The following is a 13,095-nucleotide window of genomic DNA, read 5'->3' as shown; positions in this document are numbered from 1 at the left end:
GAACTTATTTACAGAACAGAAATAGACTCACAGCAGAAGAAAACAAGTTCATGGTTACCAAAGGGGAAAGCGTGCGGGCTGGGTTGGGATCAATTAGGAGTTTGGGATTAGCAGATACAATTAGTTCAGTCGCTCAGTCGTGGCCGACTCTTTGCGACCCCATGAATCACAGCACGCCAGGCCTCCCTGTCCATCACCAACTCCCAGAGTTCACTCAGACTCACGTCCATCGAGTCAGTGATTCCATCCAGCCATGTCATCCTCTGTCGTCCCCTTCTCCTCCTGCCCCCAATCCCTCCCAGCATCAGAGTCTTTTCCAATGAGTTAACTCTTCCCATGAGGTAGCCAAAGTACTGGAGTTTTGGCTTTAGCATCATTCCTTCCAAAGAAATCCCAGGGCTGATCTCCTTCAGGATGGACTGGTTGGATCTCCTTGCAGTCCAAGGGATGCTCAAGAGTCTTCAACACCACAGTTCAAAAGCATCAATTCTTCGGCGCTCAGCCTTCTTCACAGTCCAACTCTCACATCCATACATGACCAATGGAAAAACCATAGCCTTGACTAGATGGACCTTTGTTGGCAAAGTAGTGTCTCTGCTTTTGAATATACTATCTAGGTTGGTCATAACTTTCCTTCCAAGGAGTAAGCGTCTTTTAATTTCATGGCTGCAGTCACCATCTGCAGTGATTTTGGAGCCCCCAAAAATAAAGTCTGACACTGTTTCCACTGTTTCCCCATCTATTTCCCAAGAAGTGATGGGACTGGATGCCATGATCTTCGTTTTCTGAATGTTGAGCTTTAAGCAGATACAATTACTATATATAAAATAGATAAACAACAAAGTCCTATTGTATAGCACAGAGGACTACAATCAGTATCTTGTAATAAACTATAATGGAAAAGAATTTGAAAAAGAAAATATATATATAAAACTGAATCATGGACTTCCCTGGTGGCACAGTGGATGAGTGCCTGCGTTAGCAGGGGACATGGGTTTGATTCCTGGTCTGGGAAGATTCCACATGCCAATTAAGCCTGTGCACCACAAATACTGATCCCATGAAGCCCATGCCTAGAGTCTGTGCTCTACAACAAGAGAAGTCACCCCAGTGAGAAGTCTGGGCACCAAAACAAAGAGTAGCTGCCCACCCCCCTCCCCCCACTGCAACTAAAGAAAGCCCGCACAAAGCAAGGAAGACCCAGTCCAGCCAAAAAAATAAAATGTTGATGTAAAAAAAGCTAACGTTTAGAAAAAAAAAACAAAAACAAAAACTGAATCACCGTGTTGTACACCAAAAACTAACACAATGTTTTAAACCAACTCTACTTCAGTTAACACACACACACACACACAGATTTACACACATTTTGAAAAGTTCCAAGGAAGAAATTCTGAAAGAGTGAAGTCATGATCCTTATTTTCAACAGGGAGAATTAAACCTCTTATTTTTCATTTGTGTTTGCCCTTGCAGGTTTTTTGCGAGGCGGGTGTTCTTAGGTGTATATCGAGGGACAGTGTTGCAAGAGTACATGTTGTGTTGATACAGCCCGTGTAGTGTCTGTCGGGACGTCCTGTGTGAGGAACGCTGTAGGAGGGAATTCGGAGAGTTGTATGGTACTGAAGTGTGGCTCCGGGTGTGTGTTGCGTGGATTCTGTACATGAGGAGGGGCGTATGCGAGGTCTCGGCGTGTAGTGTAATTACTGAGCCCACCTCGCAGTTGGGGGAAAGGGGAAGCGGATACCCATGAGATCCGCAGTGTCTAAAAGCTATTCCCAGCCCGATTTCCTCCACGCCAGCCTGAGGGTTTGCGGACTATAATTCCCAGGATACCTCGCCCTTCCATCAACCAGGAAAAAGACTCCATCCAGTGGGCGGGCCTTGTAGAAGGCCAGGCCAATGGGTGAGGCGGACCGAATCGAAACCTACGACGATTGTGCCGAGGTTGATTGGAATCTTTGGCGCCTTGGTTTCAGTGGTGAATGCGTGATGGGCGGGTCCAGCGACCAATGAAAAGGCGGAGAGGTGGAGCCAGAGGGCGTGGACGGAGAGAGGTGTTGACTAGCAGGCGGTTCGCCCAATGAAGGGCGGAATCCGCTGGAGGGGGCCAGGCCAGTCGACCAGAAGCTGGCGACTGTGGAGACCCGGTGCGTGCCATGGCGGAGCCGGTGAGGAGACCCGGTCGTCCCAGAGGCGGCGGCGGCGGCCGAAGGGCTCGGGGATCCCGGGGCGGCCGGAGCCGATGTCCTGGCGCCCAGCGATCCCCAGCTCGACACACCTTGGACTCGGGGCTCGTGGACTTGGTCAGCGACAGCGATGAGGATGTCTTGGAGGTTGCAACCGCGCGCGGCGCTGCGGCCGCGGCCGAGGTCCCGCTTCCCGAATCCCCCGTCCCGGCCGCGTCCCGGGACGACAGCGACAGTGACAGCGAAGGGGCGGACGCAGAGCCTGGTGGAGCCCCTCGGGTCTTGGTCAGGCGGCGGCGGCGGCTGCTGCTGGATCCTGGGGAGGCACCGGCGGTTCCAGTGTACTCGGAGAAGGTGCAGCCGGGTTCCCGGGACGGTTAGCGCGGAGGGACTGGGTTTAGGAGTGCTGAGGTAGGGTTCTAGGGTTGGTCTTGGGAGACGAAATGGAAGCAGGGGCTAGGGGCCTTGGAGGCAGAAAGATGCAAATTGGGGAGCTTGAAGGGGTTTGGAGTGTGCTTGGAGTTTGAGATTCCCAGGAGCTGGAGTGTCGGGGCGGGGGGTATAGGGAGCCTAAGAGGTTGAGATATCTGATGGTTAAGGGAAGAGCTGGAGGACCTAGGGCTGGGTGGGATTTGGGGCATGTTGGGTTTCTCGATGCTAAAGATTCAGGAAGATGGGGACTGGGGTCCATGAAAATTCAGAGAGGACTGGGGTCCCCACGAGGTATGGTGAGCGAGGGGCCTGAAATTGCCAAGGATTCTAAGACAGCAGGATGGCTAGCTCCTTTGTAAGAAAGGGAAATGAAACTTGCATCCTTAGAGTGCATTAGGGAAGGGTGCTCCTCATCAGAGTACTCCTGTGTTTTTTAAATTGAAGTGTAGTTGATGTACGATGTTGGATTAATTTCTGCTGTACAGCAAAGTGACTCACATATATGTTCAGTTCAGTTCAGTTGCTCAGTCGTGTCCGACTCTTTACGACCCCATGGACTACAGCACGCCAAGGCCTCCTTATCCATCACCAACTCCCGGAGTTTACTCAAACTCATGTACATTGAGTCGGTGATGCCATCCAACCGTCTCATCTTCTGTCTTCCCCTTCTCATCCTGCCTTCAATCTTTCCCAGCATCAGGGTCTTTTCAAATGAGTCCGCTCTTTGCATCATGTGGCCAAAGTATTGGAGCTTCGGCTTCAATCCTTCTAATGAATATTCAGGACTAATTTCCTTTAGGATGGACTGGTTGGATCTCTTTGCAGTCCAAGGGACTCTCAAGAGTCTTCTCCAACACCATGGTTCAAAAGCATCTATTCTTCAGCACTCAGCTTTCTTTATAGTCCAACTCTCACATCCATACATGACTACTGGAAAAACCATAGCCTTGACTAGATGGACCTTTGTTGGCAAAGTAATGTCTCTGCTTTTCAATATGCTGTCTAGGTTGGTCATAACTTTTCTTCCAAGGAGTAAGTGTCTTTTAATTTCATGGCTGCAATCACCATCTGCAGTGATTTTGGAGCCCCAAAAAATAAAATCAGCCACTGTTTCCACTGTTTCCCCATCTATTTGCCATGAAGTGATGGGACCAGATGCCATGATCTTAGTTTTCTGAATGTTGAGCTTTAAGCCAACTTTTTCACTCTCCTCTCTCACTTTAATCAAGAGGCTCTTTAGTTCTTCGTTTTCTGCCATAAGAGTGGTGTCATCTGCATATCTGAGGTTATGTTATATATATATATACATATTCTTTTCCATTATGGTTTATCCTAGGACATTGACACTGTGCTATACCGTAGGGCCTTGTTGTCCATCCATTCTGTATGTAATATGCATCTACTAACTCCAAACTCCCAGTCCATCTCTCAACCGCACCCCCCCCCCCAACTTCCCCCATCTCCCTGCTTGGCAACCGCAAGTCTGTTCTCTAAGTTTCTGCTTCCTAGATGAGTTCATTTATGTTATAGTTTAGATTCCACATACAAGTAATATCATATGGTAGAGTACTCCAATTTTGGATCCTGGTGAAGCTGAGCTCCTGCGTCCCTGTGGGAGAGTGGTAATATCTACATCCTCAGGGTGGGCTTGGGAGCTGGAGGAGGCTGAGCATGAGAGAATTGACCCCGGTTTTCTCTTTAAGTGTAAGGGAGCATTTGGTACTGATCTACTATTTCTTTGCAGGTGAAAAGCAGCCTCCACCTTATCCCAGATAACGTGTCCCTCCTGAAATTATGTCCCCCAGAGGCTGAAGAAGGTAAGGAGGGCTTCTAGGGAGAGTTGTCCAGCACTGGCCTCTCTGAGAAGACTTTCTGGAGTTTACATTCCTGTAGTTAGTTGTTTCCTGAAGCTAAAGGGGAGGACATGAAAGAGGTGACTTCTGCATCCTAGCCAGAAAAACCTCCAGTCCTGAAAGGAGCTGGCTTGTTAACCAGAAGACACAGAAAGTGTTGTCCAGACTCCTTCCCCCAGCTCTAATAAGCATCAGAATGTGCTAAATTTTTTTTGGCCACACTGTGTGGCTTGTGGGATCTTAGTTCTCTGAGCAGGAATTGAACCTGGACCCTCAGCAGTGAAAGCACTGGAGTCTTAGCCACTGGACCACCAGGGAAGTCTCTAATATACAGGTTTCCAGGTGTCATCCCCAGAGACTTTGATTGTATAACCTTGGGAGCAGTGGAAGGGAGAAGTGTTGAGAATTTGTAACATCTTTTTACATCTGTAGCAAGTTTCCTGGGAACACTCTGAGCCAACAGGGTGTTCTCTGAATCTTATCAGGGCTGCCCAGCCTTTGTCCTCCTGCAGTGACGTGATTTTTTGCAAACTGCTCAAGGGCAGTGAATAGAAATCAGGTCTGCTAGGGAAGAGATCCAGTGGGCAAATGCAGACCTTGGACTAAGACTTTTGTGCCACGAGGGAGTATGGCAGGGCGATGAAGAGCTGGTTTAGGAACCAGCTCTCCCCCTTAGTAGCTGTGTGACCTTGTGCAAGTTAATCTTTTAAGGCTTCAATTTCCTCATCAGCCAAATGGGGATAAATAATAGACCTGTGTCAAAGGATTCTGGTGGAAATTAATTAAAGAGAATATGTATTAATAGAAAGCCCTCCCCCCTTGGGCTACATATATGGTTTACATATATGGTACTTGGAACTATATACGTATGTGAAAGTCGCTCAGTCATGTCCGACTCTTTGCCACCCCATGCCACCCCACTCTTTGCAACTATACAGTCAATGGAATTCTCCAGGCCAGAATATTAGAGTCTGTAGCTGTTCCCTTTTCCAGGGATCTTCCCAACCCAGGGATCGAACCCAAGTCTCCCGCGTTGCAGGTGAATTCTTTACCAGCTGAGCCACTACCAGGGAAGCCCAATTAAAGAAAATATGTTTTAATAACATGTCCCCCCTCCCACCTTGGGCTGCATATAAGGTTTACATATATGGTATCTGGAACAGAGAAGTACCAAGGCACCTCTGTCCTCGCCACTCAAAATGCAGGGCCCAGGGACTTCCCTGGTGGTCCAGTGCTCGGAATTTCACCTTCCAATGCTGGGGGTGCAGGTTGAATCCCTGATCTGGGAGCTAAGATCCCGTATACCGTACATGGAAAAACCAAAGCGTAAAACAGAAGCGATATTGTATCAGATTCAGTAAAGACTTTAAAAATGGTCCATATAAAAACAATCTTGAGAAAAAAAAAATGTGGGCCCAGGAGTGTTGGGTATCTCCCGGGAGCTTGTTAGAAATGCAGAGTCTCAGGCCAGTGGCAGCTCCTAGGACAGGGTTTCTCACCCTTGGTGCTACCGGCTTTTGGACTGGATCCTTCTTTGTGTGGGGCTGTCCTATGCCCTGCGGGGTGTGGAGCAGCAGCCTGGCCTCCACCCAGCAGACGTCATCACCCTCCGCAACCCCTTCTTCCCCTTGCTGCGACAGCCAAAATTGTCTCCAGACATGGTCACATGTCCCGCAGGAGGCAGAATTGCCTCTGGTTGAGAACCACTGATCTAGGATTTATTACCATTGTTTTGTATTCATGGTATTTATTTATAAAAATAAATAACGATGGTTAACGATGATCTGGTGGCAGGCAAACGGAAAAGAGCTTCTGTGGTCTAGAATAATACCTGGTTTCCTTTTCTAAGACATTTAAGTGAAGATGAGTGATTTAAAGAAACATATCACGTAATACCGAGATATGGCAAAATACCACAACGACACTCACATGGATGACGTTTGAGAAGCCTGGACTTAGAGGGCCTGTACGTAACCTCTTTACCAAAGACGCTCCCCGCCCCCGCCCCAGACACGTCTTCTTTGTGCCCACCAAATTGAGTAGGGGCAGAAAACAAGAGAAATAGCTGGGGAAAAAAAATCATCCTTTGATAGCATTTGTTATAGTGTATGATTCATAACATATATAATGGTTTGTACATGTATAGTCAGTAGTACCTGTGTATTAAGTAAATACATGTTTTCCCGGTTGTGTGCTCAGGGTTTTTGATTTGTGAGGTGCAGGTGATCAAAATGAGAAGAGCACGCTGTAGTTGGGTGAGCCACTGCCTGTTGTCCACTCCTGGCCCTGTGTCATGCACTGGTGCGAGGTGTGGACACTTTCCTAATCTCACTGTCAGACTCCAGTTCATCCTTCTCTCTAAGGCGCCCCCTTCCTTTTTTTTGGCCACACGCATGTGGGATCTTAGTTCCCTGACCAGGGGTCAAACCCACGTCCCTGCATTGGAAGGCAGAGTCTTAACTGCACCACTGCAGTGCTGCTGGGGAAGCCCTCTAGGCTTTTCTCTTGATTCGTCCCCCCAAACCCTTCCCCAGTGGTCATGTGTGTCCGGGGCCCCCTAATCTCCTCCTTTTTCAGAACCTTCTGAAGCCCCTGCCTTGTCTCTCCTTGGTCTCCCACTGCCTTCTCTTGGCTAACCCTTTCCACTTCCTCCTCCCCTGTCCCCAGAGGCAGATGTGGAGGATGCCAGCAGTCCCCATGCAGTGGATTTCCCATGTCCCAGTTCCCCCTGGAAGAAGAAGCTGAGGAGTAAGGATGGAGAAGAGAAGAAAAAGATGTTACTGTGAGTGAGGCAAGAGTACTGGGGCCTCAGGAGCAGAACGGGAATTGGAAGGGTGGGCTGAGGCGGGCAGGACCCTTGGGTGGCTCCTGGAAGGGTAAGAAGTTTCCCAGAAGGCATCCTGAGGCTTGGATGAGGAATGAAACTCTTGGGAGAAGCAGTGAGTCCCACTGGAGGATGACAGCAGACCCTCCAGACTGGCCAGGAAGTGGAGGGGTTCCGCTTTGTGTCTAAGAAGGTAGTGATGTGGAGCTGAAGGGTGTGGCTCTGGAGGCTGCCCTGTGCTTCAGACCCTGTCTTTTGGCCATCCTCTCTCTCTGTTTTGGCTGCAAGGGGTCTTCATTGCAGTGTATATGCCTCTCTAGTTGTGGCATAAGGGCTTAGCTGCATGTGGGATCATAGTTCCCCAACCAGGGATTGAACTTGCGTCCCCTGTATTAGAAGGCAGATTTTTAACCACTGGGCCACCAGGGACTCCCTGGCCATCCTCTTTGTGCTTCAGTTTCCTCTTCTGTAAAATGGAGATAATAGTGGTACTTGGGTCAGAATTTTATGGTAAATGAAGAGTTAACCCTTAGCATATAGTAAGTGTTTGGTGTCATTTGGATTTTATCAGATATTCACCTGGAAAGCAACTTATCTTAAAAGTGAGGCTTTCTCCTCCCTCATATTTGGGCCATATAAGTATAAAAATCATGACTCAGGTTTTCCCTGTCCTCCACCCCTCACCCCCTACCCACCCCAGTCTTCAAATAAGACGGATGTCACCAGAAGTGCTCCGTATTGATCCTCCTGGTCCCCGTCTGGTGCCCAGGGGCCCCCTGGAAGGAGAGCTGTGGGTGAGGCTGGGGTCTCATCTCTTTCCCTATTCTGTCCCTCTCTTCTGTCTGCAGGGATCAGGACACCTCGCCTTTGCCCTCACCTCTGCCACGTACCAAAAGCAGGAAGCATACTCAGGCACTCCGGAAGTTAAGGTACCAAGGGCAGGGGTGGGCAGTGTGCTCTGCTCTGGGCTAGATTGGAGAAGGGACGGTCGGGAGGGGGCCCACCCTGACTGACGCACAGTCCTTTCTGCACCTCAGGGAGGTGAACAAGCGTCTCCAAGATCTCCGTTCCTGCCTGAGTCCCAAGCAATCCCAAGGCCAAGACCACCTGAGCCAAGAGGATGAGGTGGTCCTAGTGGAGGGGCCCAGTCTCCCAGAGAACTCTCGACTCCTGCCACTCAAAATCCGGTGCCGAGCTGACCTGGTCAGGTTGCCCATCAGAATGGTAAATGCCTGAAGGGTCTGGGAGCAGGGTTCCAGGAGCTGCCCATGGAGAGACTAGTGTCTTCCTTTGCCCATCTTGCTGTCTGGAGCTGCCCAGCACGCTTTCAGCCCTCTGCGCCTTTGCACTCACTGTCCCCTTTGTCCAGATCTTTTCCTCCCTCTGCCCTCTCTATCTGGCAAAGTGAAAGTGAAGTTGCTCAGTCGTGTCTGACTCTTTGTGACCCGTGGACTGTAGCCCACATAGTTCCTCTGTCCATGGGATTCTCCAGGCAAGAATACTGGAGTGGGTTGCCATTTCCTTCTCCAGGGGAGGGCCATCCCTCCCTCCTTCCTTCCCTTGGACCCTGTACTGCCCTCCTGTGCTTGTTCTTAGGGCTTCAGACACCCAGGGGTCACTTGGTCATTCCAAGCTCCCCTAGCTTCCTGGTGATGACTACTATTATAGGGATGACCCCCATTCCAAAAGAAGAACAGAAATGACTACTTACTGAGTAGTAACAGTGTATCAGACAAGCAGCTAAGCCAAAACTTGCCAACTAGCAGCCCATGGCCTTATCAACAGTGCATCATCTTCTTTATTTTTTCTGTCCATGCCATCTGGCATGTGAGATATTAGTTCCCCAACCAGGGACTGAACCTGTGCCCTCTGCATCGGGAGCGGGGAATCTTAACCACTGGACCACCAGGGAAGTTCCATGCATCTTCTTTCAAGCTGTACGGTGATTTTAAAACCAAATAGTTCATTTCCAACCTTTGCAATGGGTGATTGGGTACTGAGGTCCAGATTTCTGGCTTCTCTTAAATAGGAAGATGCAGTTCAGTTCAGTTCAGTTCAGTCGCTCAGTCGTGTCTGACTCTTTGCGACCCCATGAATCGCAGCACGCTAGGCCTCCCTGTCTATCACCAACTTCCGGAGTTCACTCAGACTCACGTCCATCGAGTCAGTAATGCCATCCAGCCATCTCATCCTCTGTCGTCCCCTTCTCCTTCTGTCCCCAATCCCTCCCAGCATCAGAGTCTTTTCCAATGAGTCAACTCTTCGCATGAGATGGCCAAAGTACTGGAGTTTCAGCTTTAGCATCATTCCTTCCAAAGAAAATCCCAGGGCTGATCTTCGGAATGGACTGGTTGCATCTCCTTGCAGTCCAAGGGACTCTCAAGAGTCTTCTCCAACACCACAGTTCAAAAGCATCAGTACCTGGCCCATATTCCCAGCTGGTACCAATTAGCCAGAGCTGCGGAACAGCTGCCCAGGCTTAGATGGGGCATATCCAGTTCTGGTTGGCCACAACCCCCACCACTCCCTTTTTTCCCCTCCTAACTCATGGCTGCTTTGTGTCTGTGTCACTTGCCTGAACCCCTTATTGACATGATTTTATTTTGTGCCTTTCCAGGTAAATGTGATGGAACTCACTGCTGAGGAATTCAGCAAGTAGTTAAGGCCAGAAATTGGGGGATGGGGATGGGGAAGCAAGTCAAGGCAGGAAGGCGTCCTTTACTTTCTGTCCCCCTCCTAGTCGGAGCCCCTTAAGAGCGTGGTGGACCACATGGCCGCCCGCCTTGGGGTGTCCCCAAGCAGGATCCTCTTGCTGTTGGGAGAGACCGAGCTGTCCCCTACCGCCACCCCCAGGGCCCTAAAGCTTGGCGTGGCTGACATCATTGGTGAGAGGAACGAAGCCTGAGGAGGATTTTGCCACAGGGAGGGGATGTGGGGAGAGGCCCAGAGGGGGCCTGGCTTCCAACCCTTGTTTAGGCCTGGCTTCCCTATCCTGCCTGCCACAGACTGTGTGGTTCTAGCAAGTTCTCCGGAGGCTGCAGAGACGTCGCCACTGCTCCAACTTCGGGTCCAGGGAAAAGAGAAGCACCAGACGCTGGAAGTCTCGCTGCCTCCCGTGAGTGGGGGAGCCAGCTGGCCACGCCCCTTGCCCTGTGCTCTGCAGTCTCCCTTCAGTGGGTGGAGGATGGAGTCCCTGCCCTCTGTGGTCTTGGGTCCCTGCCCATCCTAGAGAGTGTATGACGTTCAGTGTTTAGGTTCCCTCCCTCTTCTGGGAAGCTGGCTCTGGTCTCCTAACTCCTCCTGGTTAAAGTGGAAATCACCCTTGAATAGTAACCAGTAAGACCGATCAAATGTACCATAGAAGTGACAGTCCCTGTGCTAAGGCTAATTATTTCACATTCAGGATATTATTGAAATTCACAGCAGTCTTGTATGAGAAAGCACTGTTGCTACCCTCATTTAACAGATAGAAACCAACATCTGTAGAGGTGGAATGACTTGCTGTATTTGTTTCTGAGAGCTGCTGTAACAAACCACTACAGGCTGGGTGGCTTAAAACAACAGAAATGTGTTCTCTCCCAGTTCTGGAGGCTGCAAGTTTGAAATCAAGTTGTCAGCAGGTTCACGCTCCCTCGGAGCCTCTGGGTCCATGCTTCCTCCTACCTTCTGCGGGTGGCCAGCAGTCCTTGACTTGCAGCTGCCTCCCGCCTCTTTTGTCATAGGAAGTTCTCCCTGTGTATCTCTGTATGTATCTGTTTTCCCGTCTTACAAGAACACTAGTCCTGTCACCTTAGTGCACAGTGTAATCAACCATGACCTCATTTTTTTTTAATGTGTATTTATTTATTGAGCTGCACTGGGTCTTAGTTGTTGCAGCGTGCAGAATCTTCAGTTGCAACATGTAGCATCCAGTTTCCTGACCCGGGATTGAACCTGGGCCCCCTGTGTTGGGAGGTGGAGTCTTAGCAGTGGGACCACAGGGCAGTCCCAGCCTCATCTTATCTTGATCATATCTTCCAAATGAGGTCACATGCACATTTCTTAAGGGTCAGGAGCACACGGTATGTTTTTGGGGGACACAGTCAATCCACTGTTGTTGTTGTTCAGTCACTAAGTTGTGTCCCCATCTTTGGGACCCCATGGACTGCAGCACACCAGGCTTCCCTGTCCTTCACTATCTCCTGGAGTTTGCTCAAACCCATGTCCATTGAGTCGGTGACGCCATCCAACCATCTCATCCTCTGTTGTCCCCTTCTCCTCCTGCCCTGAATCTTTCCCAGCATCAGGGTCTTTTCCAATGAGTTGGCTCTTCTCATCAGGTGGCCAAAGTATTAGAGCTTCAGCTTCAGTCCTTCTAATGAATATTCAGGGTTGATTTCCTTTAGGATTGACCTTCTTGCTGTCCAAGGGACTCTCAAACCCATAGCACTTGGCTAAGCTTACACATCTAGTTTAATAAGGGCACCTGGCCCCCAGCTTGGGTCATGCTCACTCCAGAGCCTGGCTGGCTTCCTCCTTGTGCATCATGCCTCCATGTTAGGTGTGGAGACCAGCTTTGGAGAATGTATCCGACCCAGAGCCAGCATCCCAGCCCTGGGCTCCATGGCCCAGCTCCCTAGAGAAAGGAACCAGCTACTGCTGGCTTCTTCGTCCACTTGTATCCCCCTCTGTGGGCTCCAACTTGACATGTCCCAAGCTCTCTGTCTGTCCCTACAAGTTTTCCTCAGTCTCTCTTTTCAGATTCTTACGTCCATGTTTTTTTCTTCTCCGCCCAGGATTCTCCTCTCAAGACCCTCATGTCCCGCTACGAGGAGGCTATGGGACTCTCCGGCCACAAGCTCTCCTTCTTTTTTGATGGGACGAAGCTTTCAGGCAAGGAGCTGCCGGCTGACCTGGGAATGGAATCTGGGGACCTCATCGAGGTCTGGGGCTGAAACCCCACTCCCTGTTTGGAGGCCCAGCCTGGACTTGGGGAGAATGGGCTGCCCCATTTTGGCCCGTAAGGGCTTGCTAGCTGCAGCTGAGTTAGAACTCATCTTCAAGCTGAAGCAAAATCCAGGAGTGATCTTTGACTCCCTCTCCTTTGACCCCAGTTTCAAGCCGTTAGCTACCTGGTTTAATTGTATGATGGTCTTTGCTGCCTTAGGTGGACTGTGGCTCCATCCACAGGGTGTGCTGAATTTTACGGCCCTCTGGGACATGGAGAAGGTATCCCCTCACCTTCACTAGTCCACCATCACTCACTGAAATGTCTCTTATATGAAACTTCTCATACTGAAAGAGTGAGTTGAAATTAGTAAGGGTTGGAAGGGGACTCCAGGCCTCAGAATTCTGCCACATCCAGGACCAGCCGTGGCCTCAGGGTCATCGGGGGATGGAGGTGAAGTTGACTTGAACCAAGGTGTGGTTCCTCTGCCCAGCCGGAAACTAGATGATGAGCCTCACAAATGCAATAGCTTCACCAGAGGCAAACAGTGGGTTATTATTTTGAAGAGTACAGTAGATTCTCAGGCTTGGGTGTCTTCCTCACCCTAGGACCCTTTTGAGCCACCTTCCTGATGCACACGTGTTGTTTAAAGCATAATTGAGCACCTTGAACCTTTTGGTTTTGATCTCAGGATCGCAGTCCACACAGGGTTTATGGCTTTTTCCCTTCATGTCATCCTCTCCTGTAAGCATCCGTTCTAGTGTGTTGACTCCATGTCTTTGAATATGAATGTTTCCTTGAACATGCTCTGCTGTCTGTGTGCATATACTTTGCCCACATGTAATATAATCCCGTTGATCTTGCCCTGCTGCT

At 49.9% G+C, this 13,095-nt stretch overlaps 1 protein-coding gene across 1 annotated transcript; it reads left to right on the top strand.

Moving 5' to 3' along the window:
- Window positions 1–2,033: 2,033 nt before the first annotated feature.
- On the top strand, window positions 2,034–12,420 carry NFATC2IP (nuclear factor of activated T cells 2 interacting protein). The gene is given in 8 exon segments (NM_001098883.2): window positions 2,034–2,540; window positions 4,363–4,435; window positions 7,139–7,253; window positions 8,144–8,224; window positions 8,333–8,519; window positions 10,036–10,180; window positions 10,301–10,410; window positions 12,071–12,420. Coding segments are annotated over 8 exon segments (1,254 nt in total). The 5' UTR covers window positions 2,034–2,156; the 3' UTR covers window positions 12,230–12,420.
- Window positions 12,421–13,095: the final 675 nt, after the last annotated feature.

Source organism: Bos taurus, chromosome 25 (assembly GCF_002263795.3).
Source record: "Bos taurus isolate L1 Dominette 01449 registration number 42190680 breed Hereford chromosome 25, ARS-UCD2.0, whole genome shotgun sequence".
Taxonomy (NCBI): Eukaryota; Metazoa; Chordata; class Mammalia; order Artiodactyla; family Bovidae; genus Bos; species Bos taurus.
This window is presented reverse-complemented; position numbering and strand designations above follow the sequence as displayed.